This window comes from Pipistrellus kuhlii, unplaced genomic scaffold (genome assembly GCF_014108245.1).
Source record: "Pipistrellus kuhlii isolate mPipKuh1 unplaced genomic scaffold, mPipKuh1.p scaffold_m20_p_3, whole genome shotgun sequence".
In the NCBI taxonomy this organism is placed as follows: Eukaryota; Metazoa; Chordata; class Mammalia; order Chiroptera; family Vespertilionidae; genus Pipistrellus; species Pipistrellus kuhlii.
In genome coordinates this window covers 103,788,784-103,814,364 of record NW_023425529.1, presented here as the reverse complement: position 1 = coordinate 103,814,364, position 25,581 = coordinate 103,788,784, and the positions used below count along the sequence as shown (strand labels likewise).

General features: G+C 42.0%; 1 protein-coding gene across 4 annotated transcripts in view; it reads right to left on the bottom strand.

The window, feature by feature from the left end:
• Positions 1 to 5,573: 5,573 nt before the first annotated feature.
• Positions 5,574 to 25,581, bottom strand: part of RUBCNL (rubicon like autophagy enhancer) — a 41,471-nt gene continuing 21,463 nt past the window's right edge. For 3 of the 4 annotated variants that reach the window (XM_045588625.1, XM_036457907.2, XM_036457910.2), the window contains 7 exons: positions 24,904 to 25,049; positions 21,542 to 21,606; positions 10,990 to 11,228; positions 10,613 to 10,674; positions 8,844 to 8,997; positions 7,923 to 8,013; positions 5,574 to 6,074 (listed from right to left, as the gene is read on the bottom strand). In XM_045588625.1, the coding sequence (XP_045444581.1) occupies positions 5,962 to 6,074; positions 7,923 to 8,013; positions 8,844 to 8,997; positions 10,613 to 10,674; positions 10,990 to 11,228; positions 21,542 to 21,606; positions 24,904 to 25,049 (870 nt within the window). In that variant the 3' untranslated portion in view covers positions 5,574 to 5,961. The remainder of the gene's footprint in view (positions 6,075 to 7,922; positions 8,014 to 8,843; positions 8,998 to 10,612; positions 10,675 to 10,989; positions 11,229 to 21,541; positions 21,607 to 24,903; positions 25,050 to 25,581) is intronic. The other variant, XM_036457911.2, reaches the window with a different exon arrangement.

The following is a 25,581-nucleotide window of genomic DNA, read 5'->3' as shown; positions in this document are numbered from 1 at the left end:
CACTCCTGGCTCACAGGCTCTCACACCCCTGCATTTGCTGGCACAGCTCATGGCCATGTGGACCCCAAACAATGGACTAATGGACTATAACCAGCCTGCTTTCTGTTCCACCATGGAACAGAAACTTTGGACACTGGTTTTGCTTCTAGATCTACTGAATCTCCAGCTGCATATCTTCCAGGACTCGATTATTCCTCTTAATTGGGACTTTGGAAAACCAGAGATATAATTCCACACAAATAAAAGTCACTCATTCTCATGTACAAGTCTGAGAAAATTCTTCATCTCGAGCTATCATTCCCACTAGCAATAGAGAAAGACCATTCACGGTCTTTCAAATGACACAATCTCCTAAAGGTGAACTTTACTGCCCCCTGAGAGCAATAGGCAGCCAAGCACAGCTGCTTGTGGGATGGAGCCAGAGGTGACAAGAGAAAAGGGGCAGGCTCAGCCCATCACCAGCTATCCCTGAACCATCATACCAGAGCAGAGCACCAGGGCTCTGAGAATTTAAAATTCAAACTTGTCCTCTTGGGACCTGATGAGAATATATTCATCATGGTAAGAGGATATGTCATACTTTAATTTTTAACTATTGAGCTATATTGTATGTGAGCTGCATTTGTTTTCCTGGATAGCCTCTGCAAATGTTAGTGGTGAGTCTCTTCTCTCTGAGCCTCTGACACAGGCCCCTCCCTTTCTCCTCCACTGGATTATCTAGCCCCTGAAGGTGAACCAAGGCTTTCTTACCCCGCCCCCCCCGCCCCCCCAGCTCCCCTCTCTATCCCAACTCAGGAGCTCTGGCACCTGTTATTCTCCCAAACTCTCATTCTTAGTGGATTGTCAAGCTTTCTCACAGAGGGCTCAGTGTTAGCTCTAACCTCTTTCTCAGGTGTGTCCCTTTCTTAGTTAACAATGCTACCTTCCTCCTAGATGGCTCCACAGCCTCCCTTATCTTCTAGGACTTTCACTTGCAAACCTCCACACCCCTCCAGGCTCAACTTGCAGGTACTGTGTCTCCTCAGTGTCTTTCCTACAGGCTGGGATTTGGATGAGATGAATAAGGCCAAATTGGGCTAGTGGATGGTAGAATCCTGTCTTTATTTGAAATTTTGAGATTTTCTCATTGACTAGAGGCCTGGTGTACAAATTTGTACATGGGTGGGCCCAGCTGGCCCACCCCGATCAAGGCCAATTGGTGGGGAGAAGGACCAAGGAAAGTCAGCTGCTCCCCCCTCCCCCCGAACTCCTAGTTGAGGGGACAATTTGCATATTACTCTTTTATTATATAGGAGGATTTTTTTTTACATTAATTTAAAAATTTGTATAAAAACATGGCTTTTATTAAATACAGAGTTTTGGGGTTTCCCTTGAATTTTAAACCTAAGATGAATGCCTCAATCATTTCACCCTAGTCCTCTCCCTGTCACCCCGCTTTTTCAAACTTCCCTCCCTTTCTGTTTCCTCTGTGACAGCCCTCAATCTCCAGTCTCCATTCCCTGCTGTGATCCATCCTACAGTTGCACTCAGTATTTTCTTCCTTGAGTGGAAGTTGAGTTGTGCCCATCTCTTCTTCAAATTTCTTCAAAAAGAGTCTAACTCCACTCCCCCCACTACCTCCATATCACTGGGCTCCATGTCAAAGGTTCTGCTAACCTTTCCAGCTTCATTCTCAGCAAACCCCTCAGTTCTATGCTGGTCTACTCAGCCTTCCCCAGAGAAGCCTGTTACCCACCACACTGCCTCTGTGCTGCTCTTCCTGGAGTCCTTCCCCTCCCCTCTGTTCTCCTCCCATCTCCTCCCCTCCCCTCTCCTCCCCTTTCCTCAGAAAATATACACTGTGACTTCTATTTACTTTACCTGTCACCCTGCTCCTGCCAGCTCCTGCAGTGGGCACCTTGATTGCAGAGTCCATACCTTGTTCCCCATGCCCAGGGCTGGATGACAGCACTGCTGACTTACTATTTGGTGCCTCTTCAACCTCCAGCTGGAGCCTATACTTTGACAGATATCTTAGTCACCTCCTTCATGGCTTCTATATGGATCTTTCTCCACAGATCTTCCCTCCACCTGATGGATATCCCAGTGATACCTCAGACTTAGTTTGAAAATGGAGTCTTGTTCTTGACTGGCTTCCTATCCCCTAGGATTGTATATTACAGACACCTACAACTAAGGGCTGCAAAAGTGACCTGCCCACATTTGTTCACCTGCAGTTATTCCAGGATATCATGACACCATCTATTCAACAGCCTCTCTCACCCTCTGAGGTCCTCTACATGAAGCTGGAATGAGGAGGGGCCTAAGAACCTGTCCTCTGTTTTATGCAGATGCCAGCATGGGGCAGGTACAGGCGCCCTTGCTTCTCAGCACCAATCCCACTTCAACCCTGTGCAGACAAGAGAAGAGGAGGGTGTTCTTAACACTCATAATCAGGTTCTTAAGATTTATTTTAAGATATATCTCAGTTTCTATTACAGCTGAATATTAAGATGGTTTCATCTGTCTTTCAATTTGTGAGGTAACAGTGAGCATCCTCTACCTCCTTCACCATGATTCAAACCACTACCTTCCAAATTCATGGCTGTCTCCTAAAACCTGAGGATAGGCAGCTCTCTCCAACACTGAGAGCTGAGGTAAACGAGACAGTAGTATTTAGTTGCTAATGCTCTATTTTGGGGATCTCTGTCTATATAGACATCCACTAATCTACACGATGGGGCAAAAGTAGTTTTATATTGTGAGTATGTGAAACACAGTTATTTTTGTTATTATTTATTAATTATTGTATTTTCCATCCAAAAAAACTATAAACCTATTTTTGCCTCACCCTATATAGATAGTATAGTCTTTTATGTTATATTTTAAAGTCCATTTTCTGTGTCTTGATGCCTGAAGGTATGAGGTCTAATACTTGATAATGTCTCTTTCGGCACACCAGTTCTTCTACACAGGCTACTTAATCATCATTGACCTAATGACTCCAAATGGTAGATGTATTACCAAAAGTTTCTTAACAAACTGAGTGGTTTAGCACAACAGGAATGAATTCTCTCACAGTTATGGATGCTAGAAGTCCTAAATCAAGGTGTCAGTGGAATTGGTTCCTTCTGGAGGCTCTGAGGGAGAATCTACTCTGTGCCTCTCTCCTTGCTTCTGCTGGTGGCCAGGAATCCTTGATATTCCTTGGCTTATAGACATATCACCCCAATTTCTGTCACTTTCACATGGTATTCTCCCTGTGATTTCTGACTATATCTCTTTCCAAATTTCCTTCTTGTTATGAGAATACCAGTTATTGGATAAGGATCCACCCAAATCCAGTATTACCTCATCTTAATTCATCTTTAAACACTCAATTTCCAAATAAGATCACACTTAAGGTACCTGAAATTATAACTTCAACATTTCTTTTTTGGGGGGAGGAGAGGAGGAGGAGACACAACCCATTAATAGTATTATTCAATGTTCTCAATCTCATGTTAAATTTAGAATCAGAGAGTAACTAATACAAAGATATTGAATAGGTGGCATAATTCAGTGTTTTTAAAAAATATATATTTTATTGATTTTTTTTTACATAGAGGAAGGGAGAAAGATAGCTAGAAACATCGATGAGAGAGAAACATCAACCAGCTGCCTCTTGCACATCCCCTACTGGGGATGTGCCCACAACCAACGTACATGCCCTTGACCGGAATTGAACCCGGGACCCTTCAGTCTCCAAGCCGATGCTCTATCCATTGAGCCAAACCAGTCTCGGCACATAATTCAGTTTTTAATTTGCCTGCTTGTACTAGGCCTGCTTGTACTAGGCCTTCATTTCTAAGCCTGCAGACAGTTATTATACCCAATTTTACAAGCAGAGATTTGGATCATTTAAGTAGCTTGCCAAGAGTCACATAGGTAGGAAGTAACAGATCTGAGAATCAATCCAATAATTCTCACTCAATTCAATATACCAGAACATCTTTGGGATACCTCACCACTCTCACTTCCTTTATACTCTCCCCTCATACACTTAACTGCAGCTGAGAGTCATGGCTACAAAGAACAGGTTACTGGAATTTCCTAAGTGAGGGCATAAAATTAATCATTGGGATCACAGCACTGCAACTCAATGTCTCTCAGTGGGTGACAATCTGATGAGAAAGATCAAATCTTCATCTTCTTTCTGGAGGCCAAAGAAAAGTAGCATGGAAAAACCATGTAAGGAGTAAATGTATTAAAGAGCAATATATGTTACAACTAATTACTTCCCTACAGCGTGTTGCATGCGAGCTGAAGCCACTTTTCTGTTCAAACAGGCACCTTACTGGGAAGGAGACTTTGTGACCATAATGGGGAGGCACCTGTCTCAGCCAAATCCATACAATGGTTATTTAAATTGGTTTATTCTTGCTCAAAATAAAGAAACCAAAAGCATTACTTCCTGAGAGTTGCTGTGCCCTCTTCCTCAACATCAAAGTTGTGTCATACACGCACTCATCGGTGCCTTATAGACACAGCACCAGAACACAGAGACCTTCAAGCAATGCATAAGCCACAGCAACTTCCTCAAATCAGTGCAAGGCAATGTGAGAAACCACTCAGCCCAATGCCACTAATTAGATTGAAGCAAAACTTACAAGTTAAAGTTGTTTTGCTCATATTACCCCAAAAGAATAATACAGAAGTAGGAACATGGCTTTGGAGGCAAGTCAAGTAAAATGCCAACCCCACCAATACCATGCACTAATTATGGGGATCTAGGTGCATTACTTCTCTGTTTGAAGCCGCAGTTTCCTTATTGCAAAATGGAGATACTGACATGAACCTCATAGAGCTGTTATAAGGAATATCAACATTCCACTCTGACCTTGATTCGTAACATAGACTATAAGCTCTGGGTAGGAATAAAATATTTTTTATTTTTTTATTTATCTTATTTATCTCATCCCATGTAATAATATTTCTTTTTAAAAAGTCATGGCTTAAATAATAAATGGGAGCAGAGATCTGGCAGAGGCATCAGGATGGGAAAACAAATGACAGGTTGAGAAAACACCACATTGATAGGACATACTAATTTCTTTAATGTGCTCAATATTATCCAACTGAATAAAACGCACAAACATACACACACACACGTACACACACACTCACACACACGGGACTGGATGGGGTTAGGGAACAATTTGTACTACTTTATCACATTGTTACTAGTAATATTTTCTCACACCTTATTTATGTCTTCAAATATCTTATGCTCAACTTTATCTTATGCTCAACTTTATGAGACAACATCCTAAAGGGCAGGATAAAGTTCTACTCACACATGCAACCCTTGACTGAGTGTGTTGAAGAAATGACAAAAAAACAACTTTTGATTTGAGCCATCTGAAGGAGCGCCATCTAGTGGCCAATGATTCAAAGAGCATCTCCACAGGCAATTAAGCAACTCAAACTCATCTTGAAATAGAGGTAACAGCAGAAGTAATGTATACTCTCTATACAAACCCTGAAATAAAGTTTGTAAGACTGATACAATACAAAATGGTATTTAAGCCAAAATCAAAGCTTAAGCAAAGGTATTTTTGGTTGTATTTTTATTCAGTGAAAGTATCAATCCATTTCACAAACAACTTTACAGGAAGAATGGAGTAATTCATCATGTAAGTTAAAATTCATTAAAAAAAAGCTCTAAAATTAGTTAAATACAACTATGCAAATACATTATTAGTATAAAAAACTCTTAAAATAAATAGTATCAGTGTTAATTTGTAAACAAAACTGCCAGTAACAACCATTTGCTTAATGACAACAAATCTGCATTGTTTTAAAATACTAAAGATATAATAAAGAGAATATTGACCATTTTTTTTCTTAATATATAATACTCAATATCTAAAATAATGTTATCAATAACAGATTGGTGTTGTCATAGGCGTGTTGAACAATCTTTTTCATAGTACTGGGGCATCATGTCGCTGCAGAAGGCAAACTTTTCAAAAGTCTTCTCCTAGCTGTGATCCTTGCACACCGGGGGCACTCAGAGGACTGGAAGCACTGCTTGTGAAAGCAAGCTCTGCACTCTGCAAGCAAGAAGACAGGCATAAGTAAAGGCGCTATCTTGTTTTCTCAGATATGTATACTCATCCCCAAGAAAGAAAGGATCTGAATCCAGAAACTAGATTCTTAAAAAAAAAAAAAAAAAAAAAAATCAGAAAGATTAAAACTCAGAGGTCATTATAAAGTCTTCAACAGGTCATGAACATTGATCTCTGAGCCCGATGAGTGGATGCTGCAGTGGCCCCCAATTCTGCCCAAGGGACATTCTCCAAGTTGATGAGGATATTGTTAGCCAATGGCTCAGGAGGTGGTGTCCTTTCCCTGGAAATGGCCCAATTGGGAGAGCTGCCTTGCTCAAGGTCATGTCCCCTTGTTAGCACCAGCAGGTTGTGTGACTGACTGGTCAATGTGGGTTTTAAAGATGTGGCTGGCCCCCTTTCTCAATTTGAAACAATGCTGAAGGCCATCCCTGCTTCAGAGCTCCTCGTGAGATGCGCTAAGCCTTCACTGCAACCACATCACAGCTCAGCTTCTCCCTCTGCTCAGCCTTGCTGTCTTCACACCTCCATGGGTGTTGAGCCTAAGAATGTGCCACAGTGAATATATATATATATTTATTAGAGAGGAAGGGAGAGAGAGAGAGAATTAGAAACATCAACAATGAGAGAGAATCACACCCCCTAGTGGGGATTGAGCCTACAACCTGGGCATATGCCCTTGACCAGAATCAAACCTGGGATCCTTCAGTCTGCAGTCCAATGCCCTATCTGTTGAGCCAAACAGGCCAGGGCAAGCTTAAGCTAATTTTGTGCTTATTATTAAACTTACTAGAGGCCTGGTGCATGAAATTCATGCATGGGGGGAGGAGGGGAGGGTGTCCCTCAGTCCAGCCTGCACCTCTCTAATCTGGGATTTCTCAAGGGAAATCTGACTGCCCATTTAGGCCCGATCCCTCTCACAATCCAGGACTGCTGGCTCCCAACTGTTCGCCTACCTGCCTGCCTGATTGCCCCTTACCACTTCTGCCTACCAGCCTGATCACCCCTTAACCATTCCCCTGCCAACCTGATCAATGCATAACTGCTCCCTGCTGGCCTGATTGGCCCTAAATGCCCTCCCCTGCAGACCTGATTGTCCCCAACTGCCCATCCTTGTAGGCATGGTCCCCCTCAACTGCCCTCCCCTGCAGGCCTGATCTCCCCCAACTGCCCTCCTCTCTTGGCCTAGTCACCCCTAACTGCCCTCCCCTGCAGGCCATCTTCTGATAGCCATCTTATGACCACACGGGGGCAGCCATCTTTGACCACATGGGGGTGGCCATCTTATGTGTTGGAGTGATCAATTTGCATATTACTCTTTTATCAGATAGGATGTTAACTCTGCACTTATTAACTAGAGGCCCGGTGCATGAAAATTCATGCTTTGGAGTGGGGGAGTCACTCAGCCTGGTCTGCCCCTTCTCACAGTCCAGGAGCCCTTAGGGGTGGGAGGTGACCCAGTGATCAGGGGAAGGCAACACTCCCATCATTCCTGTGCTGCTGCCACTGCTGGCAGCACAAGCCTTGGCTGGCTTTGATTACCTGAGCCTTGGGTGGCCCTGGGTAGCTGGGCAGCCTCCATCCTAGGCTTACCTGTGTCTTGAGCCAGCCCTAGGCAGCTGGAAGGCTGAGGGTAGGTTCGGCCATACCATGTGCCTTCCCCTCATCCTCAGCGGGGGTGAAAGGACGGGGGACTCTGGTGGGGCAGAGGGGACTGGGTGTCGTCATCTTGTGGCTATGGGTGCCACCATCTTTGTGATGGTGTGACGGTCCATTTGCATATTTCCTCTTTATTAGATAGGATAAGCTTATGTTATTCATTTATTAAGATACCTGAACATCTTCTACACATTGTGATCTGAAATGGGAAGATGACAGCTGCACTCCGACAAAACTCACAAATGAAGCCCTTTCCTTGACACAGCTGTAAGAGGAACCAAAGAGTTAAAATCTTCATTAGTAATATCTCTTTTGATGGAGAATCTTAGTCACTACTTTTACAGAACTTGATAAGTAGCCATTTTAAAATGTCTAAAATTCCAGCCTCTGAAAGGAACGAGGTGTTATATTCTGCTGCAATGACTGGATGAGAACAATAAATGTACATTCATTTTGCATGGAAAAATGTCACATTGATTTGGATTAAAGCACCAGAGCAAGATCATGATTTTTAAACATGGCCTCTTACATTATCCAATTTTGTTTCTAATAGCTGCACTGCAATTCTCCAATCCCTATAGACAAAGAGCTCCTGCTTCATTGGATCCTGAGTTGACATTACTGCATTTGGCACAGATGGGACAGATGGGAATCCAGACTAAGAAGTCGCTTAGCCCAGGCTTGCATCCCGGCCCTGAGACTTACCACCAGGATTACCTAGACCACATGTGTCAAACACAAGGCCCGCGGGCCAAATCCGTCCCACCAGGCCTTGCAATGTGGCCCGCACCGCGCTGTCATCGCTGCACTCCGCTGCATTTCCATCACAATGACAGTTTATGACTGTTCAGTAAACCATTCGGCCCGAGATTTAGGCTGGATTTTAGATTTTGGCCCCTTCTCTGATTGAGTTCGACACCCCTAACCTAGACTCTTTTAACAGCTGTGAACCTCATTTTTCCCATCGGGAAAAGGCATTGCCACCTCTTTCTTCAGGATTTGTAAAAGTTAAATGATATGAAGTGCAGAATACCTAGCACAAGCCTGAAACACAAGAGGCAGTTCAGGGACTCACCTGCCCCTTGTGAACCTCACCTCACAGCCAGCCACATGAGAAAGGGAAGCGTTCAGAATGTCCTTGAGCGCGGGTGCCAGCAGCCCTTTCTTGACCCTGACCAGGTCCTCCAGGGAGAACAGGTAGAGCTTATCCGTCAAATGCATGGGCACCTGCTCAAACTCTTTTAATGTACTGCCATAGAGAAAACAAAAAGGATTCAAGAACCCACCCACACAGGCTGGGGGAGAAGAGGGAAAGGGGTGAGCAGGTAGTAGTTTTCTCCTGGCATTCACACTTACTTTTTTTTAACTCAATTTTTTTAAAAGAGCCCCAGGAACAAGTTAATCTTACTCATTCAACATCTTTAGATTTTGCAAGTTCACTTGGAAGCCAAGGTAAAATCCCATACTGATTTCAAAAACTGAACCAGTAGAGAAATGTGCTTCTTGCAGACTCACCAGGCAAACAAAACAAAACAAAACAAAACAAAACAAAAAACCACAGAATATTATTTCAAGTCTTAAAACTGTGTACTGGGATAAAACTCACTACCTTACTGATTCCACCTAAATTTCAAGTCTGTCACTGACAGTTGCTCCAGATGGCAGAAAAATAATGGTTCAGGCATATAACTCCCAAATCCCTGAGTTCAAAACTAAGCTTAAGACTATCCATCTGTGGGCTGGTCACAGGCACTTGGATGCACCAACAACATTCAAAACTGAACAAAACCTTCTCCAAATCCTCTGGACCTCCTCCTAAACTCCCTAAATCAGTGATGAGACGCATCACCACTCACTGCATTCCCAAGGCAGCCACTGCCTACACTGGACCTGAAGTTCTAGTGATGCCAAACCATATTTAATTCTCCATCCAGCCTGGGTACTCCCTCAGCCTGCTTCCATTCCCAGCTCGGGCTTTATCTCTGGAAGCCTTACCTGCTCCCTTTCCTTATGAACAAAATGCCCCTCTGCATGCTCAAGGCTCTGTACCTATGTACCAAACACACAATCCAGCAATGGACTAGTGTGCTGATTCCCTCCCTAGATCTAACATGAATCCTGTTTTGAGAAATAGCCAGTCAAAGAAAGATAAATATCACATGATCTCACTCATTTATTGAATACTTGAGGCCCGGTGCATAAAATTCAAGTACAGCGGTGTGTGTCCCTCAGCCCAGCCTGCCCCTTCTCCTATCTGGGATCCCTCTCACAATCCAGGACTGCTGGCTCCCAACTGCTCACCTGCCTGTCTTTCTGACTGCCCCTAACTGCTTCTGCCTGCCAGCCTGATCACCCCCTAACCACTCCCCTGTCAGCCTGTTTGCACCTAACTCCCTTCCCTGCAAACCTGGGTTCCCTACAACTGCCCTTCTCTGCAGGCCCGGTTGTCCTCAACTTCCCTTCTCTGCCAGCCTGGTCACCCCTAACTGCCCTCCCTTGCTTGATTGCCCCCAACTGCCTTCCCTTGCAGCCCTGGTCCCTCCCAACTTCTCTCCCCTGCTGACCATTTTGTGGTGGCCATCTGTGTCCACATGGGGCAGCCATCTTGTGTGTTGGAGTCATGGTCAATTTGCATATTACTCTTTTATTAGATAGGATTTTATAGAAGGGCTCTGAACCTATGTACAGAGTATTTGTTATCCTAGTGTTTCTGGAACCAATCCCCCTCCCAATACTGAGGGGAAACTAAGAGGCCCAGTGTATGGGAGGGGCCAGGCCAGGAGGCACACAGAGGATTAGCAAATGTGTGGAGGTTATCAGTGCTCCCAACTCACATGCCCGACTGTCCCAGCCAACAGTGGTACCTTTCAGCAAATCTGCAGGTTTTCAATAGCTTCTTGATATGAAACAGCTGCTCCTGGATTTCCTAATGTCAGAAACAAAATGGGATACTCATAATGTAATTAATGACACTGGAAATGTATGTCAAATTTAAATGTTATTTCTAACCTAGAAATGTTACAACACTATAAAACAAGCCTTTGAAGTAAAGTCTATTTAGCAAGGGTTGAAGACTGAGTCCTGAGACTTGCATATAGAGTGGATACTTCTAGAGGCCTAATGTACAGCATGATGACTATAGTTAACAATACTGTATTGAATGTTGGGAATTTGTTAACAGATTTGTGGCAGCAGACCCTTTCAGCAGCTGGACTGGCTTCCCCCAAAGGCCGCTGCTCACCTTCACTCTGTCCAGCTCCTTGGCCTTTGCACACCTGCTCTGGCTGATGTTCAGCAAATTGAAAATGGGCTGGTGCCATATACTATCCAGCAGCCATTTGGAGAAATTGCTGACGTAGTACTTCCTGAAGTCCCAGGCGGTGAGGATCCGCGCAGGGATGCAGGACTCGGCGTAAGAGTGGCAGCAGTCGCAGAAATACTTGCCCAGGTATTCGCAGTAGCGGAGCCGCTTCACAAACTCTGTGGAGCACACAGGGGATGAGCACCAATCAGCTAACGCTGAAATCTACCTTGTGGTCCTACTTCCAATTTCATGCAAGGCTCAATGTTGATTGCTGATTACATGCTGCTAAAGCCATACTCAACCTCACAGCAGCTGGGAAAGCGGGGGCGGCAGGGACTGGAGGCCTTAAATCTTGGCCATTCATGCACTTTGCTTGTGTGGAACAGATGTCGGAAACATAGAACCTTCCCAACCTACTGCTGGATTTGGAAGATGGGCGGGGTGAACTGCAGGGAGACTTAGGGTCTGCCATCTGGCGGGAGTCCAGACTGGGTCTCTCATTGGCAGGAAGCTAAAGGAGTTGGGGGTGGGCGAGTAGGAATTTCTCCTGGCTGACATGAGGCCACAGAGAGAAACTCAAAATGGAATTATAGGATATTATACATATGAGAAGTGCTTTATAAATTCTAAAACACTATATATACATTAAAAAGGTAGTAACCAAAAGAATTCCTGAATAAATCAGTGAGAAACAAATATAAAACCCAGATTAAGAACAGGCAATGCATGGAGTGGAGAAATGCTTATAACCAGTAACGATGTGAAAAGCACACCATCTCAGTAATGATCAAAGGCATGCATATTAAAAGACTGAAATACTTGATTTTGCCTCAGACTGTCACAAATTTAGAAAATCCAGAGCAGCTGAGGCATGGAGAATGGGCACTCATTCACGTGCTGACAGGAGCCTGCCCCAGAGGAGGACACTTCCATGCTATACTTTAATTTTTAGCTATGCAGCATGAATCCTAATGCTGACATCTGACAGAAATGCGAACGTGCACAAGTGGAGATATAGAATGGTTCTGGTTACAGCATATTTATAATGAAGTGGGAGCAATCTACTAGTAAACACCCATTAAGAAGCACCTGGCTAAATAAATTTGGTGCACTCCACAGTGAAATGCAAGAGAGCTTATGCAATACATGGAAGAGCACAGGCAGTGAACATCCATTTACAGGTATGTAGCACATGATCTTGATTTTGTTTTTAAAAAAGAATGCATGCACAGTCCAAAAAGCTAACACTCCTGGAAGGTAGGGAGGGGGAAGGGTCTTTGCTTTTTGCACTTTTAATTTGCTGAAATAAGCATGCATTGCTCTTGGGAGCACCTTCAATAAAATATACTGATAAGAAAAAGGTACAGAGACTAATGTAACAAATACCTGGGTACCCATCACCCAGCCTGAAGAAAGAAAACAGAGATTCAGTTAAGTCTCCTATGTGCCCCTTCCTCAACAGTAGGGTCTATCTAACATGAGCCAAGGTTCATATTTATCACTCACTATTTGACTCCTATTAGTTGACAGATATTGTGAGAATTAAAGGAAACAATGGTGGCAAAACAGCTCCCACAGTATAGAGCACACTGTAGATTCAGAATATAGTTTCCCTACAAGGACTTTACAAATAATCAAGGTCTGAGTGACCACAGAAGCAAACCTTTATTAAACATTTAGTCTGTGTATGCACTGGTTAAATGTCTTACGCATGCCTGTATCAGTTTGTGCTTGAACCTCTATGAGGTGAGGACTGGTGCTTCCCCTACTTTACTGATGAATGCACAATATAGTAAGGTTAAACCACATACCACAGACAAAAACAAAACAAACAAACAAAAAAAACACACACAACAAAACAGTAAGCAGGCAAGCAGGATTCCAACTCTAGTCTGGACTGGGAAGCTCCAGTTTTAGCCATCACATCCCACTTCCCATCTGCCACAGTCCATGGATGGGAAGGGCAAGAAATGAATGTCTCTGCACAGATTATCCTCACACCCAGTCACACTCACAGTTTGACTTTTAAATACAGACAAACAAATACTTGATTCTTATTATCTGTAGTAGTTAATGTTCTGGAAAGTTGCCATAAACACTGAATTGAATATAAAGCACTGCTCCTGAGGGAAATACAAGGTTAAGTTCCTATAAGTCTCTGGGAAAAGTATTTTTATCAACCGATCAACACATAAATTTGTTTTATTTGTGTTTTTTGTTTAAAGGCATGTTATTCAATATATTTTGCTGATTCATATAATTGAATTCAGGGCCAAAAGCACTGTGACTCTGCCTGAAAGAAACATCTCTAATACATACATTTTTCTGTAAGGCAAACAGCCTTCTTGTGCTTAGAAACACTAGACAGCACCTTAGCACTATGTTTGAGGGCATTGTAAATAGCAAAACCACCAAAAAAAGTATAAAATATTTTTTAAAAGAGATACTAAATAGACTGTCGAAAGGACTTGTTCACTGTATGAACTAAAGGAAAAGGCAAAGCATTGTTTTGTTCAACTTCAGCTGGGAACGTGTGCAACAGGAAACTCAAATTTCAGGCAAATCAAATTTTTTGGTGTTTTGTGCATATCTGTGCATGACAAAAACATGGTAAGCATTGATTTTGGAGTTACAAATACATTTTAGGGAACATGAGAATTCACAAATATGGAATTTGTGAATAATGAGGATAATTGTAAGTACATATATATATACATACACTATTATTTTTAAAAATGTATTTTTTATTGATTTCAGAGAAGAAGGGAGAGGGAGAGAGACATAGAAACATCAATGATGAGAGAGAATCATTGATCGGCTGCCTTCTGTATGCCCCCTACCACAGCCCAGGCATGTGCTCTGACCTGGAATCAAATCATGGTCTTCTGGTTCATAGGTTGATGCTTAACCACTGAGCCATGCCAGCAAGGCCATACATTATTATTAAACTCTTAATTATGTGACATCTCTCTAGGGTTGACAAATCATTTGTTAAAAACTTATTAAGTACCTGATAATTATGTCTGAGTTCTCAAACTTGAAACTTTGAAAAATCTATTATATTGCATCTATTCTCCCCCACCCAGATTAAAATCTCTGGTGTAGCAGATAATGAGTATTATTTTGCTTATGATAGGATTCCAATACATTTTATACTAAACTATTGTAGAAGCCTGGTGCATGACATTCATGCACTAGGAGGGGTGGATCCCTTCAGCTTGGCCTGTTTGCCCTCTAGCAGTCTGGGACATCCCTCGGGAGATGTCAGCCTGCCAGCTTAGGCCCCTGAGGGGTTCTTAGCACTGCTACAGAGGCAGGAGGGGCTCCCACCACCACCACTGCGCTTGCCAGCCATGAGCCTAGATTCTGGAGCGCACTGGCCACCAGGGGGCAGCTCCTGCATTAAGTGTCTGCCCCGTGGTGGTCAGTGAGTGTCATAGCAACTGGCCATTCCACCGCTTGGTTGATTTGCATATTAACCTTTTATTATATAGTATGGACAAAAAAGGAGATATACCCTGGCTCTTATACTATACATTTTTTTAAAATAATTTGAAATGTATACTTTAATACTCTGTCTTTTTTTTTTTTTAAATATATTTTATTGATTTTTCACAGAGAGGAAGAAAGAGGGATAGAGAGCTAGAAACATCGATGAGAGAGATACATCGACCAGCTGCCTCTTGCACACCCCCACTGGGGATGTGCCCGGAATCAAGGTACGTGCCCTTGACCAGAATCAAACCTGGGACCTTTCAGTCCACAGGCCGATGCTCTATCCACTGAGCCAAACCAGTTTCGGCTGTACTATACATTTTTATATTTATTTATTTATTTTATTATTTTTTTTAAAAAAAGATTTGAGGTATTCATTTATTTCTCATTTGTACTATACATTTTTAATCAAACTTTCCCTTTCTCCTCCCCATCAAGATTCTCCCATCATTTCAGCAAGATGGGAGAAAAAAAATAAAGGGCCTATAAATTTTCTGGATATAATTCATCTTTCCCTAACATCTAAAATACTAACATTTCAATAACCAATCATTCATTCATCAGATTTTATGGAATATATACTAAGCATTATACGATCAATTCAGAATAAATTATGTCCATCTTTTTTTTTTTCTTCAATCCTTTAATTAAAACAGAACAAAATAAAAGACCTGAAATCTGGTGCTTGACTAGGAGTGACTTTTTACACCAAGGGATATTTGGAAATGTATAGAGACTTTTTGGTTGTTACAATGCATAGTTGCTAATGATGCTGCTAAATATCCAACAGTGCATCAGACAGCAACCCAGACAAAATCAATAGTACTAATCAATAGTACCCTGCTCTAAACCACAATTGTTCTCATTTTAGGAAAAGTCAAAATTATAAGGGGGGCAGGGGAAAGGAAGCAAAAATCTACAATAGCACTATCAATAGAACTTTCTGTGAGGATGGAAATATTCTATATCTGTGCTGTCTATTGTAATATAGTATCTACTAGCCACATGTGGCTATTGAGCACTTAAAATGTAGCTAGCATCACTGAAGTACTGGATTTTAAATTTAAATTAATTTTTTTCTGGTAACTCTGCGCCTCCATTGGTTCTTTTCCTTTATGCTTCTATCTGTCTTTTTTGTTTTGTGGTATTCCATATATCTTTCCTCTGTTTCTTCTTTCTTTAAGCTTTGTCTTGTTTGGGGAATTTCTGTGTGTGGTTGCCATTAGTTTTATAAAAAGTGAAGTTGCATATATTCCATATTTTTTTCCTTTTAGAATATAGTCTTCATCTTCCTTTGCTTGTCCACACCTGTCCCTCTTCTCCTTGTATGTCTTTATTGTCACACATTATCCTTGTTTATGCTGTGAGTTTTTGGCAATCCTACTGGTAGTGTTACGATCTTATGTACTTTTTTTTCAGGTAGCATTTCCTGCAATCGAGGTTTTCCAGTGATAAAATCCCTCAGCTTCTGTATGTCTGGGAATGTTCTTATTTCTCCTTCATATTTAAAGGATAATTTTTCTGGATATAATATGCATGGCTGGTAATTTCTCTCTTTCAGGTGTTTGAATATTTGGTTCCACTCTCTTCTTGCTTATAGAGTTTATGCTGAGAAGTCAGGTGAAATTCTGGTGGGATTTCCTTTGTAGGTCACTTTCTTCTTTTCCCTGAATGCCTTGAGAATTTTTTCTTTGTCAATAATTTTTGACAGCTTCATTACCAAGTGCCTTGGAGAAGGCCTTTTTGTAGTTTTTTTTCCCATAGATTGGGAAGTTCTCATTACTATTTGTTTTAATAAACTCTCCATTCCATACTCTCTCTCTCTTCCTCCTCCACTATGCCTATGATTCTGATGTGTTTTTTTGTTGTTTTTTGTTTTGTTTTGTTTTGTTTTTATGGAATCAGAGAGGTCTTTCATAGGGCTATTTTGTATTTCTTTATTCTCTTCTTTCCTCTGCATCATTTCTTGATTCCTATCTTCAATATCACTATTTCTTTCCTCTAACTGGTTCTGTTTTCTATGCTCATCGGTTCACTCTTAATTTCTTTGCCTGCTTCATTTCCAGGATTTCTGCTATGTTCTTTTTTAACAATTCAATTTCTTTGGATAAATACTCACTTTGTTTATTAATTTGTTTTCTAAGTAAGCTGAATTGCCTGCCAGTATTTTCTCACATCTCATTGAGTATTTTCAGAACTGCAATCTTAAAATCTCTGTCATTCAACTCACATAATTCTGTGTGTTCCAGCCTGTTTTCTAGGGATTTTTCATTTTCTTTCTGGTCATCTTTGTTGTGGTGGTTGTTCACGGTGTTCCTTGTTCTCCTTTGTTTTCCCATTTATCTCTGAGAAGGTCTTTCTACTCTGTTCCAGTAGATGGCACTGAATTGTAAGATGTTTTTCCTCTGTGTCCTCACAGTTTTGACCCTCTGTGTCTTCAAAATAGACTCATCCAGGCTGAAAACCGACTTCTGCGCATGGGTCACAAAGTTTCAATCACACTGTACGTGTGCGCCCGCATACGGTATTTTGTGGAAGAGCCACACTCAAGGGACCAAAGAGCCGCATGAGACATGGTTTGCCGACCATTGGACTAGCCCAAGCACCCCTCCTGGGGTTTGGTCATAGAGGGAAACTGTGTTTTTACTATGACAGCTCTTGGCCTGCAGACAATACACTCCTGGAAACAATCCAAGGGCAATCAGCCCTGCCACTGATTAGACCTGGGAGTCTAATCAGTGGCAGGGCTCTGCGATCTACTTTCTTTTCCTGTAAGCAGGCAGCCAGGCCCAGCTGTGGAGAGTGACTATGTAGGGCAGTGTTTCCCAACCTTCTCTCATGATGAGAATCACCTGGTGGAGTTGTTAAAACACAGATTCCTGGATCCCAACTAAGAAGTGCTAAACTAGAATTTTTGAGAACATATAGGTAAAATTGCATACCTAACTTAGTGCTCTGTATATAAAATCTGTCTTAGAGCACTAGTTAAGTATACAATTTTACCTATATGTTCCCAAAAATTCTAGTTTAGCACTTCTTAGTTGGGATCCAGGAATCTGTGTTTTAACAACTCCACCAGGTGATTCTCATCATGAGAGAAGGTTGGGAAACACTGATGTAGGGAACTACTCTATAAGGAGGGTGTCTGATGACTTGAAGCTTATGCATGCAACTCAGATCTCATTCACAAGGTGCCACCATGGTTCAAACACTCTCTCTCACTGTTTGTGTGCCCAACCACACAATGCTGTCACTCTAGTGGCTATTCCAATAGCCAACAACTTGCTGGCTTAGCTTTCTGTTGGTCCAGACCAGCTGAAGAAAATGCCCATGACTGCTGCCTCAGTTCCCAGCTGCACTGTAGCCATATTCAGCTTCCCTCCCTTCTTTCGTTTCCCCACTTATTCCACTGAGTCCACTTTAGTTGTTCCAGTGTGCAGGTCTCTCAGGTATGCACCTGTGTTGAGCAGGTACTTCTTTGTTGAATTATAGGTGGTTATTTTGTTGAAATGTTAGGAAGAGAGGATAGATGTGCCCTTACACTGACATTCCTCTGATGTCACTCCCCCAAATTAAATAAATTTTAATTTAACTTTAAGTAGCTACAGGGGCTAATGGCTACTATCATGGATACTGCAGTTCTAAAAGAAAATTGACTAACAAGAAATACTAGCTAAATTCAGTGGATCAAACTTGGTTGAGTCCTGTATAGAAAAATTAGTTATAAATGACAACTTAAGGACAACAATGAATATGGACTAGTATTAGACAATATTGACAATTGTTATTTTTTTTGGTCTGATAACTACCCATAATTCTTAGTATTAAAATACTAGAGGCCTGTAGGGCTGTACTGCCTCTGTTTATTGGAAGGGAGAGGGGTTCCTCAGAGTGGCCTGCCCCCTCTCACATTCCGGGAACCCTCAGGGGTGGGAGGTGACCCAGAGATCAGGGGAAGGCAATGTTCCCATCACACCTCTGCTGCTGCCACTGCCAGCAGCACAAGCCTTGGCCAGCCCTGCTTACCTGAGCCTTGGGTGGCCCAGGGCAGCTGGGCAGCCACCATCCAAGGCTTGCCTGTGCCTTGGGCCAGCCATAGGCAGCTGGGCAGCTGCCATCTGAGACTTGCCTGTACCTTGGACTGGCCCTGGGCAGCTGGGGAGTTGAGTGGACTAGGGAACTCCAGAGGTAGGCGCACAGAGCAGCTGGGCCCAACTGGGGGCAGGCATAGTAGTGCCTTGTGCCTGCCAACCCGACGGGGCTGAGGGGACTTGGCACCACCATCTTTGAGGGATTGACAGTCAATTAGCATATTCCTTCTTTATTATATAGGATGCTTAAGTATTAAAGGGTAAAATGTCATGTTGTCTGCTGCTTGATCTTTAAGTGTCTCTGTGAGTATGAGATTAGAGGAGACTAAGAAGATATGACAACTAAATTCAAATGTATCATTCTTGATTAGACCCTAGAACAAATAAAGACCATTATTTAAATCTGAATAAAGACCGTGTAGTTATTTAATGGTATGGTAACAATTCTTATATCCCACATTTAATAATTATACTATGATTATGTTAGCATTAGGGGAAGCTAGATAAAGAGTATATGGGATATCTGTACTATTTTTGTAACTATATGTAAGTCTAAAATTATCTCAAAATAAAAAGTTTTTTAAAAATTACCATAAGTATGGCAGGATAGTAAGAAGCTAGGAAAAAATTCTGGGCAATTGGAATGGGAAAATTGAGACAAGAAAATTAAACAAGGCCAAACAGTTTGGGCAGCTTGCAGCCAGACTGTGAATCACATGACCTTATCTTCCCCAATCAAGGACACTTGAGAGCAAATTGTTTAGACAGCTCCTCCCTAACCAGAGATAACATAGCTTAAATCACCCTGGCTTCGGAAAATAGAGAACAAAGACCAAAATAATGTCATTTGTGCCAGATAAACACAAGGACAGATAAAGTATGAGGGACAAACAACAAAACCCCCAAAACTTTGTGATGGTATCACTTGGGGGATATTAGGCTGGAAAGATAGGTGCTAGAACAGGAGAGGGAAAGAAGAGAAAAGGGGGAGTTTATGTCAGCCACTAAACAAAGAAGTCAGCTGTTTTAGGTCTTGCTAAATAAGATGTCTAGGTGTATGTATAAACATTCTGAGATAAGCCACAACAATATAGAAGGAGACTTTGAAACTTAGTCTCCTTCCCAAAATATTTGGCAGCAGAGCTTTGAAACCTATAGGTTGGAGGGCATAAAACCTCTTGAATCCCCACCAGGCAAGGTGCTCTGATTAGCTGAGTTGCCCACTTATCTTTATGCCAACTGTATTCTTAATAAAATTCACTTGCTTTGCTTCCTTAGAAAATTCACTTACTTTTCTTCTTAAATAAATTTGCTTGCTTTGCTTCAGCACTGCTGTTTGTCACTCATTTGACTTCTTTCTCAAGAGCTAAGGAAGGGAGAGATCACTCCTCCAACTCAGGGGGCTCTCTGGTAGCATAAGAACTATAGGAGTTTCACAGGAAAAGTCCAAAATTGTTTATACAGTAAGGTTGATAGGGTCTGTGCACTGCCTATCTCTGTAGCATGTTTTCTCCTCTTATTCATAGTATCTATCATAGTAACACATAATTTCTTTGCAATAGCCTCAAGCCCTTTGCACATGGTGACTCTCCAACACACTCTTCTGGGGATAATCACTTCCTTACAAAAATTCTCACTCTACCCACCCCCAAGCTCAGATATATTTCCCTTGCTGTAAATCACATTGCATTCTTGACTTTCTCTCTCTCTCTCTCTCTCTCTCTCTCTCTCTCTCTCTCTCTCTCTCTTTTGCATTGTTCTTGTTATTTACTTGGATGATGACTGTAAAGGAAGGACTATATCAACAGAGTGGGAAAGCTACTTCATATTTGAATAAATTTAGGGAAGAACTTGAAAAGTTGGTGGAATCATAGTCATGTGTTCATAGTTTCTGATTCATGCATTCAATATTTACTGAGGCACCAGAATACAGTGGTTAATCACATATACACAGTTCCTACTAGACTGGGAAGATGAGTTATTTAAATAAAATTAGTTACAACTGTGATACATGGCTGGAATGATCATTGAACATTGTTAAAGAATGTCCAGATAGACTTCTGCTTTCTATTTTTATTTCTTGAGGGGGGAGGTCCTCAAAGTCTGCCTATCAAAAATCAAGGGAACCCTTTTCCATAAAGCTCCTCTTCCCAGTCTTTCTGGGGGTCAGACCTAAGGAAACACTCACAGCAGAACAAGTGATTCCTAGTCTCAAGTGGGCAACTTGCATTTCTGACTGGGCGAACCTTGATTTTCTAGGCCTCAGCTAACCCAGGGATGATCCCCTCAAACCCTCTCAGAGGAGTTTGGCTAGCTCCTTGGTAAGCTGTTCAATTATTCAACAAATTTATCTTTTGAGCTGTGTACCAGGCATCTTGTAGGAGCAGGGGCTAAAGCAATGAATAAAAGAGACAACACATTTGACCAAATGGAACCTAGAATCTAGTGAGGGGGAAGAAAGTAAAAAATAAGGAAAACCAGTAAAATCTAAGAAGGCATTTTAGACAGATATGTGCTGGAATAGGAAGGAAGAGTAATATAATGCATACACATGTATGTTTGTGGCAAGGTGAACATTTTCAATGGGGCAGCCAGGGAAAATGTCATGGCTTTTGAACAAAGATTTGAAGAAAGTAAGGAAACCAACTTTGGGAATGTCTGCCATTTCAAGTCAGGAGTGAGCCTGCCACCTTCAAGGACCAGCAGGGAGACCTTCAAGGACCAGATGGGAAGGGAACCAGGAGATGAGTCTGAAAAGCCAGTCACATAACCCTGTAGGTCACAATGGCCTCTTTATGGAAATTCTCATACTAACTTCTTTCACATAACCAATGCAGTGCCCAATTTTGTTATTCTTTGCCCTGTCATCACATAATAAGCAGTCAATCCATTTCCATACTTACTAAGTTCTATTGGGGTTCCACAGCCAGCACAGAAAAAATTCTGGGCTGCTACTACAAGATCCCTCCTAGGAGTAGAAAACAATGACAGTTACATGTCAGAAAAGGCCAATGGAGCAGTTTTCACTTATTGAAAAATAAACTGATATCATGATACTTTCCTTGGCTTGGGCCTTAATTTTGTCATTTTCCATTTGTGAAGAAATAGAATTACTCAATAGAGTTCTCTAGTTGAAATCCCTGGGCCACTAAAACAGAAGTTATTATAGTATGACACATAACACTTCCACCAAGTTCTTTAGAGACTTCACACTGTGTATACGCAGGATCCTCTCTCCAGAGAGAACTAGAAACAGGCAATGCAGGGAGAAAGTTTTGGTAGACCAGACATCAAGAGGTGATGTACTTGGGAAGTTCATAAATGGATCCAAAGAAATTTAGACAAATAAGGATAATGTAAGACAAAACTATATATTTCTGGTGAGAAACAATTTGGTAAAGTGTTTTCTATTGACTGTTGGTGCCATGACTTCACATGTGATTTGGAAATACAAAATAAATTATAAAATTTTATTATAGTTTAGGGCCAGCATGGCAAAAATATGCAGAACCCTACCCATGTGCCTTTTTTTTTTTTTTACAATAAGACCTCTTCTCGAGATTAAATTTCTTTAAAAAAAATCATTGATTTTTATTTCATGCCAGAGCTAGAGGTGCACGAAATTTGTGAGTGTGTGTGTGTGTGTGTGTGTGTGGGGGGGGGGGGTTCCTCAGCCCAGCCTGTCCTCTCTCACAGTCCAGGAACCTTCAGGGGATGTCCTACTGATGGCTTAAGCTCGTTCCCAACAGGGAGTGGGCCTAAGCCACAGTCTGGCCTCCCTCTTCGGGAGGCAACCGGGCTGATCAGGGAAAGGTGCCAGCCCCATCACCCCGCTGCTGCTGCCACTGCTGGCCACTGCAGCCACCAAGGTGTTTTCATCAACATGGACTCCAGTCCCTTCACCATGAAAAAAATGATAACTTTCTTTAGGCATTTTTAAGATGTCTCTTTCATAGAACATTTTTTTTTTTCTATCCTCACCTGAGGATATTTTTCTATTGATTTTTAGAGAATGTGGAAGAGAGAGGAAAAGACAGAGAAAAATATCAATGTGAAAGGCACACTTTGATTGGTTGCCTCCTGAATGAGCCCTGATCTGGGCCCTGGTCAGGGAGGAGCCTGAAACCTAGGTACATGCCCTTAATCAGAATCAGACCTGGACCCTGCAGTCCGCAGGTTGAGGCTCTATCCACTGAGCAAAACTGGCTAGGGCAGGATATGACATTCCTTAGCCCCTCCAGCAGGGGACCTTCGTTTTTTCCTCCAGGAGTGTGGTGGAAAAGCCCCAGATCACCTTCTTGAATTCTTATTACCCAAGTGAGTGGCATACCACAAGCTTAGCCAATGAGCGGTCAGAAAAGGTGTTTCCTCTCAGCTCCTGCACAGATGCTGGACTGCTGGGCACCCCAGCCATGAGGCTGCTGAGGGTCAGGCCCCCCTGCGGGTTTGCATCTCCACTCCAGCCCTCCTGCATGTTGTTCTCTCTGGCTCCAGGGCCAGGGCATGGTCAGCCCTGTCTGTTGTTCTTTCAGGCACTGGGCCCACGTCTGGCCCCTCCTCCTGAGCTGGTTGTGACCATTATAATGTCCCAGCCTAATTTCTCTCTCTCTCTCTCTCTCTCTCTCTCTCTCTCTCTCTCTCTCTCTCTCTCTCTCTCTATATATATATATATATATATATATATATATCTCCAATCTTTTAAAATTATTGTATATGATTTTTCAGGTTCAATACTAGACAATTAAAATAGTCCCTTTAAGCCTATTTTAGTTGCTAGGTAATGTTCATAATTAAAAGACACATAGTTAAATTCTCAACTTGTCAAAACTTACAGAGCCCCTCAAAAGCCAGGTGCCAAGAAAGCTAACTCAGAAAAATATGCCCAACCTACCTTTTCCTAAAAAAAAGTTTTTCTTTATCCCTAAGTGTATTATTTTTTTCCTTTTCCTACTTCCAGAGTCAGGTAGGAACTGAGACAGTTTAGGGAGTTGGGCCTAGGAATGGAAAAAATACCAGGTAGGAAGGAAGACAAGTGGCCAGAGGAACACCAGATGAACAGACGGCAAGAATGTCGCCATTCCTCCACTCCCTACTTAAAAATGCAGAAGTAGCTGATTTTATTTCCTTATAACTGCCTGCTTTTCTTTCTTACAGGTGTTGTAACTACTGACCACACTCAGTTGATCAAGGTTTGACTGCTATATGACCTTCCTAAGGTGGTGGTAGTGAACAGTCTGCCATCTTACCCTCACAGTACAGGTGGGAACATAGTTACCAGGCAACTCAGCTGGAAAGTGAAATCACCCCACCCTGAAATAGAAATTTTGCAAGCCTGCCTTTTTCAAGAAGCCCACCTTGTTCAAGAAGAACTGCCTTTTTGCACAAGCTTGCTTTGTCCCCAGCTCGTAAAAGGAGTCAAGCAGAATCAGCCCTCAGAGCCAGTTCAGATTACCTTCCTTTACTCTGTGTGCCTCCCTTGTGCTCCAGCATAAGCTTAATAAAACCTGCCTGTGGATAAAAAGGGGCCACATGCTAACCTGACAAGCCCAGGAAAAGTCTGCATAGAGGCCTTGCAAACTCAGAGACTTAAAGTAAACCTAAAGGATGGTCTGAAATCAAAACTTTAAAAGCAATTTATGTCAGGTAGTCATGTCCTAAGCTAGACTTTTCCCGAAAAAGTCAATCTTTACCTTAACTAAGGCTTTTGCATCTATGATAGCAGACCTTTGGAAATGTCAGGGTAACTCCCCGTGTTCTTCCAGACCCCCTCAGGCACAACCAATACACCAGGGAACCGGCCACCAATTCTCTCATTGTTATTGTTAGCATGTTAATTGTTAACTGTTAACTATCCCATACCCACCTGTGTAAAAGATGTATGAGTATCATCTTACATTTAATTCAATACCATCGGTTTCCCCTGCTTTGCTTTCTCCCACCTCCCTAATCTATCACCAATGGATTTCATGTAACCCACTTGAGTCTTCTCTTTTGATTGTAATGCATAAAATAAGGTGCAAAACTGCCATTCTCTGAAGTATTATCTCAATCCACTGATATTTGCATTCTGGCAATTGTCGACAGTTTGGTTCAAATAAACTCCAAATTTTCTATAGGTTTGGTTGTTTTCTATGTTGACATGTCTGATAATTTCTCAGGGGCTTATTCTCAATTTCTATATTGGGGAACCCAAGAACCCCAACATGGGTAACAGAACTAACTTGTTTTAACTGGACTGGAAGCCCAAACAGCAACCCCAACTTACTTCTGTGGTGGATGAACATTAACTATGACTTGAAATCTAGGGGGTGCCCAGTCTTCTGTCTCTCTGATCCTTGAGTTAAATTTAATTTTCTCTCCTAAATCCACACTGGATTCAAAGTCTTTTCGGATATGCTCTTCATTTACAACCTGCATAACAAGAGAGAATTTAGGAACCTAAACAAGCCTATTTCAGGAACTGAAATTAAAAAGAGCACTCAAATGTGTTTCCAACATTAAAACTTACCATGATAAATTAAAACTGCTTTCAACTGAACTAAAGGACATAGCAAGAGCCCTTCATGTGTCTGAAGCCATCTGGAGAAAAATTGTTTAAAACACCACCCAGCTGAGGTCACTTTTCTTTGTTTCTTAGTTATTTTAGTATTTCATTTGTTTCTAAGCTTCACATTACTGCAAGTAGGTCACTGTGACCTGCAATGCTTTTATAGAATGCATTTTAGTAAATAGTAGGCTGATAGATGCTGCCAATCAGAACCTCCTGTGGTTGTCAGATTTCCCCAGAAACATCTTTCAAGACCATTCCCCTGCTTGGCTCCCCTCCAAACCATTAAATTTCCTATTATCATTTAAAATCCAAACTTCTCAAATCAGCATTCTAGGTCCTCCATAGTTGGGCCACTAGTATTCAAGCCTTATTTCCCAGGATCACCACTGCCCT